The 6,377-nt window shown below is 35.5% G+C and overlaps 1 protein-coding gene across 1 annotated transcript; it reads right to left on the reverse strand.

Annotated features, from left to right (window-relative positions):
* Positions 1-933: 933 nt before the first annotated feature.
* On the reverse strand, positions 934-6,050 carry LOC110613752 (leucine-rich repeat protein 1). The gene is made up of 6 exons (XM_021755040.2): positions 5,588-6,050; positions 4,263-4,334; positions 3,928-4,071; positions 3,516-3,587; positions 3,306-3,377; positions 934-1,380 (listed from the first exon to the last, which is right to left on the reverse strand). Exons 1-6 carry the CDS (start codon positions 5,812-5,814, stop codon positions 1,308-1,310), a joined length of 660 nt encoding a protein of 219 aa, XP_021610732.1. The 5' UTR covers positions 5,815-6,050; the 3' UTR covers positions 934-1,307.
* Between the last annotated feature and the right edge of the window lie 327 nt (positions 6,051-6,377).

Genomic DNA, 6,377 nt, shown 5'->3' on the forward strand with positions numbered 1-6,377 from the left:
TAAATAAGAGAATACACCACCCACCATAATCTAGCTACTATAGGAATCCATTGTAACCAAAGTTGAAATGCCCATTAATTACAAAGCCTTGTAAATATTCAATTTATTTTTCATATTTTTCCCCTAGATTTAGAATATCTCATACTATGCAAAGCGTCATGCGCCATTATGATATTATCATCATGTGTTGGGATGGATGCTGCTGGATCATCTGATATGGGTAAGTTCACAAAGGGTTTGAACCTATTAACCCTGATCCTAAGATAATTTTGTGAAGGAAGTAGCATGAGCTAATTCGAAAGAACTGTCCAATTGCTTCCTGATGGGAAATTAGAACAATATTAGTTTCTGTTCATTTACTTTAGCAGGTAACAATGGATAAAAAACTTATAAGCTTAAAATAATATATGGCGTTAATATCTAAGGAATCATGCCTGCTAAGTAAACTAGCTTAAAGTACCTGAAGATGGATGACTCGAAGGCTTTCTTCATCCAAATTCCATTTTCATCTTCAATGACCAGCATATACGAGGGCGCCATCTCCGGTGAACCTCATCTATCTTCCATCTCTCTAATTGGGTTGCTCAATTAACTGGGAAGCTTTCACTCTGCCAGAAGGGGGAGGAGTAGGAGGATCCATGGCTCAATCAAGCTTCTCTGCTTTAGCTGATTGACCAGCTTGCTTGTTGGTCCAAGTGAAATGGCTACCTTTGTTCTAAATCAAGGAACTGAAACTCACTGAATTTAACGCGTATTTTGCTGCACTGATTTTATATTAGTTTCATTTCTATAAAGCCCCAGGTCGGAACCGATACCACAGCGGTCAAATACTGATTGGTCAAAATCTAGTTAATAAAATGCTCTTCAAAGACTTCCGATATTCCAAAAACAAATAAACAAAATGGGCACATAGCATGAACGAACAAGTGTCACTGAGAACCACCAAACAACGATATATTATTGTCAACCAAGACATCTTACTTCCAGTAGCAACAGAGTAACTTAAAATGGAAAAAAAAAATCTAAAAATCAATTAAGAATGACTTGTATTGAACATATCTAACCCAAGCAAGTATACCCACGGGATGTAAGCCCTTCTTTAACATTATATGAATACAAATTCGTGTCTTCATCTTAAAGCACAACAAATCCTAAAGCCTTTTCGTCAAAACAATTTACAAAACACTTGTATCAGTGATTACATTCAGCCCATTCCATTATGGTCAGGTAATTCGCTTTCAATTGATTGAAGTCAATTGAGCAGTTTTCAGCTTCATGATCTGTTCATAGCAATTCTCTTGATCTTTTCATGAGCAATTGGTATCATAACTCGCAAGTCCTAGCAACTCTGGACCTTCTAGTCGAGGATTATTCTCAAAGCTACAAGAAGAATAAAATTAGAAGGTTATTTCCTTTCACCATCACAAAATATTCATGAAACCAAATCACGTCAGAAGACCCGAATAAACCTAAACAAAGAAAAGTACAGCAGTTCATCAGATCTTAAATTTACCGATCTCCCTCAGAGCTGACAATTTGCATGAGTAATACGAGAGGTCTAACAGTTCCAACATAGTTCACATGCATGCATGAAAACCAAGCAGAACAAAGTTTTTACACCCGGGGAAAACAAAAACATAATAATAGAAGACTTTCAAGGGAATCCAAAAAAGAAAAAAGAAAAGAAAAGAGAGAGAGAGAGAGAGAGAGAGAAAGAGAGAGATGATCAGGGAAAAAAAATATACTAGGAGAAGAATAAAGCAAAGTCACATTGCTAATGACCATTTGACGTAAACAAGTCCATTATATTGCCACAGGTAATACAAAACATTGAAGATCTTAAAAACAACTGACAGAGATATGACAAAACTTGGAGAACTGCAAAGACCAAGTTCTGAAATAGATTTTGATATGTTTAATTTGCAAATCCTCCTCCCCAAAATCCCAACTTCTGAATATTACAGCCAGCATTAACAGAAATCTTTTTTAGTCTAGCAAATTTCATAAAAATATATACGTAAATTAATTGATGCATAAACACAAAACTTGACCTATCACCGGGAAAGAGCTTTACTTTCTCAGCAACTTAACACTTCAAACTTGGAATATTATCCAAAGGCCTGAATGTATAGATTAGAGATTGAGGAGCTACATTGTATATATTGGGGCTTTTTCATTTAAGCTAGGATTACCAGTGCTGGTCTTTATGCATCTGAATATAAAAATTAGAATAATAAAATGTAAGCATAGCCTCACTGGGGTCCGTGAGCATCTCACTAGGTTTTTAAAAATCTTATCCCACTTCCCATACCAGTTGATAAATCCTTAAAGCAGACACATGCATTTATTCCACATTCTCAGAGTAAAAGCAACTTAATGATAATAGTTAATTCTTCATCCCTAAACCCATGTAATTTCATAGATAAGGTGTTTGGATTACAGATGAAGTTGGCCACTGTAAAACAAATATAACAATTCAAATCCAGATATGATTTTAGAAAAGCAAATAAATTGTAATGCATGATTGTTGATTTTCCATCACTTTAGGCCTCTGGACTCTTAAGCATCACATATAAGAGATCAGAGAATCATATGGGGCAAGAAGTAACAATGTTTTGGTCATTCTTCCCTTCCTCTCAAGATGTGTCATCATATTGCCTGAGCTCAGTACCTTCCAAACTTGGGGCCAAGAAAACACGCAGAATAGTTGCTTTTGCTTTTATACTAGACAACAAATTTGAACTATCCCACATCCAATTTAACTAAAGTCGTTAACAAGCCTAAATAACTAGCTGCGGGAGCTAAAGATTAAAGACCAAAATGGCTGATTAATGCCCTAAAAGCCAAAAGACAGCTGCTTGCACATTCGTTATCCAAAACATTATGATTTACTAACATTTGACTTGTTTGAAGTACTGGTGTTAAGGCCCTTAGCATTGTGCATTATTAATTCAATTTTACAAAAAGACAAACCAACCAACCTGCTTACGAAACAAATAATATGATAAAATCTCAGGACCCCTTCAATTTATCTTTAGTTTTTATTCTTCTCTATTGGTAATTCAGTCAGAATCTTTAGAATTGGCAAGAATAGATTGACCACTCAGGAGTTAAATCAAGGCCAACTGTCAAAGCCCAAGGTTAGCCTAACAATTTACCACCTACTTAAGAAGAATCACCAGCGGAAACTGTCTTAGCCTAGTAAGCATCTATAGTGAACATATAAACAAAGTAAGAACCACAGTAAGAAAAACATCCACATCTTAGATGAATAAATAAACGGAGAAAAAAAAATTCAAACCTACCTGTTCAAAGGTATATGCTCAAATGGCCCACTGGTGGGAATTGTTCCACAAAGATCATTGTTTGAGACATCCCTGATAAAAGAGAATGAACTTAGAATTAAGAAAATTCAACAAAATAAAAGGTGAATGTAAATTCATTTGGTCTTTTTTTTTTCTTTTTTTTTTTTTAAAAGAAAAAAAGGAGGGGGAGGGGAGAAAGTAAACACTTACAGAACTTTGAGGCTCAAAATACCTACAAGTTCCCTTGGGATTGGTCCAGTTAGCCGGTTGTTATTAAGACGTCTGTCAACAGAAAGATAATGAGGGGGCTAGATCCCAGATATTACTATGACAGGAGCTAGTTACAAAATGTTTTCTATGCAAGGCAGAGATTATCACTGTAGCAACTTTTAATCAAGGTCCAATCTCGGTGACAGCCAACCAAAATGAAAAGATAAGTAGCTCATCAAACATTCCGAGCAGAAATGATATACTTGGCACCCTATATTGAGGACCTGGATGAGTATGTTACTGGCACCATTTTTAATTCTCCAAATTAGCTAGTAAATTTGGGAAGCAGATGCACCAAATTTTCCACCCCAAGAAGCCAAAAACAAATTAATGTTGAGTTGCATGAACTCACAAAAAGACAAGGGACTTCAATTTCCCCAGAGAAGGAGGAATGGTCCCTGAGATATTGTTGTTGTACAAATCCAAGCTGACAAGGCTCCTCAAGTTACCAAGCTCATTAGGGATGCTTCCTTGAATATTGTTTTTATAGAGTTCCCTGCATCATGAAGGATCAAAGAGGTAGTAAAGTTAACAACCAAAATTGAATTTCAAAATAAAGTGAATCTACTATAGTAGCTTGAATATGACCGCATATCCCACATGATATCTGAAAATATACAAATCAAAAAAGAAATTATACCAATCAATTGAAGAAACTATATGGAGAAGACAAAAGAAGAAACATACAGATATTGCAGGTGTTCAAGCTTCCCAAGGTCATGTACTAGATGTCCAGATAAGTTTGAATTCCCCAAGTCCCTGCAAAAATATGAGATGTGACCACATACCACAAATGACCTTTTCAAACAAAGAAGGTTAAATGCCATAATAGGACAAGAGTGCAAATACTGTATTAGACTACCATATAGTTGAATGACAACCTAAATTCAATGAACCATGAGCTACGGTGAGATAAAGCAATATGTTGTGAAACAACTATTTTGTGATGAAGATTTTGTTTATCTTCATTTGCAACTTTATCCATTAAAACAGGATGATGCACCATGCTACCTACATCTTAGTACCAATGCACTAAAGTGCTTGTTTTAGTTTATATGGAAGAGAAAGCAAATGACCATGTATTAAAAGGAGAAAATGAAGAAGATCCATCATACAAGAAATGATAATTTCCCCATCTCCTAGACCATCTGCATAAATAAAGTACTCCCTCCGTTCAAAAGGATAGGCTTGTTTGTTTTTTCATATGGATTATGACAATATAATTAATACAGTTAAAATCAATAAATATAATTCGAGACCGATAAAGAAATGGAAAACAAGCCTATATTTATGGGACGGAGGGAGCACAAAAGAGAAAGTCGGTAGAGGAAATTTTGAGAGGTGGGAAGCAAGGAAGAATACAGTTCCCAGTTTCAGCCAATGCGTAAGAATGAATAAGACCATTTTCCAGCATCCATATGACGGATGCAATACAAAAATCCATATCGCAGCCCTACCATCAAGCAAAACCAACACATTTCTGCAATTTCTTAACACAAAGTTCCATAATTTTATCTATAGAAGTCGGTGAGACCAATAAATGGAAAAATTATAATAGTAAATATAAATTGTCAAGTAGGATAATATGATTATGATTGCAAGTCCAAAATTCAAGAACATATACGGATAGCCCAATTCCCCCAATGGCAGCAAAGGAAACAATAAGCACAAAATGGTTGGACTCGCGCTACATTAATTCTGAACGAACTAAGTTATTTTGATCTCAAACACAGTCCTATATGAAATGGGAAAGAAGAAACAATTTCAGTGTTAAGTTCTACAGTACCAGAATTGAACAAACACTTAAAACAGGTGCAAAAGACTAATTAGTTGGGAAAAAAAGAAAAGAACATAAGAGAAGGGAAAGGAGTGGGGTGGGGGAAGCAATCAAATTCATGAAGTAATCAGGCTCAAACCTAAGAACTTAAGCATCTACCAAGAGCACAATAGATATAAATCAAAGCTAGAAAAAGGGTGCATATAGAGGAAAGGGGAGGGAGGAGTTGAAATACACTCGAGTAACGCGATTATCTTGGTTGCAGGTGATGTGAAACCAAGTACAGGGGTTGACAAGGTTCGGATCCCAGCTCTGGAGAACATTATCCGGATCCGACAAGCTCTTCCTGAGGGTGTAAAGAGCGTCTCCTTCGGAGTTACCATAGGCTACGGAAACTAGGGTTAAAGTTAGTGTTACAATTAGAGAAGCGGAGAGAGTCCACGACCACGTTGGTGCCGCCATGGTTGACGCCTGAATTGAGGTGGTCAGTGGGCAGCTTCAGCGCGGTGCCTCTAGGGCTGGGCTGGTATTACCGTGAAGCACAGAGTTTAGGTTTCACACAAAGATAGAGAGAGAGAGAGAGAGAGAGAGAGAGAGAGTCAACGAGAATCTGGAGGAGGAGGATCGGCTTCGGGAATATGAGAGTGAAATATGGGACCGCATGCGGAGCTTCCTTTTGGTTTCTACCTTCAACTGCTGCTTTTTCTTTCGGGTATCATTTAACCGATGAAACTTTTCAAAAAAAAAAAAACAAATGATGAATTTTAAAAACAAAGCGCTTTTTTGCCCATGTAAAAAAAAAAAAAATCAAAAGTACTGTGTTATAAAAAAATTATAAATTAATTTTTTAATTTTAAAAAATATATTAAATATTTTGCTATTTTAAAATTAAAAAATATATTAAAACATCTACTATCTATAACATATTAAAAAAATCTATTAAATATTATATATTCTCTCAATTTTAAAAATACATTATTCAATAATATTTAATATTTAATAATATTGCAAATAAAATTTGAATA

This window comes from Manihot esculenta, chromosome 4 (assembly GCF_001659605.2).
Source record: "Manihot esculenta cultivar AM560-2 chromosome 4, M.esculenta_v8, whole genome shotgun sequence".
Classification (NCBI taxonomy): Eukaryota; Viridiplantae; Streptophyta; class Magnoliopsida; order Malpighiales; family Euphorbiaceae; genus Manihot; species Manihot esculenta.

Excerpts from the sequence above, each read along its gene's own strand:
- LOC110613752 (XM_021755040.2), bottom strand. The coding sequence starts at position 5,814 with ATGGCGGCACCAACGTGGTCGTGGACTCTCTCCGCTTCTCTAATTGTA. Across the intron at positions 4,335-5,587 it reads GATAATCGCGTTACTCGAGT|GGACTTGGGGAATTCAAACT; the intron begins GTATTTCAACTC and ends ATATTTTTGCAG. Across the intron at positions 3,588-3,927 it reads TTGAAGTCCCTTGTCTTTTT|ACGTCTTAATAACAACCGGC; the intron begins GTGAGTTCATGC and ends TTCTGTTGACAG.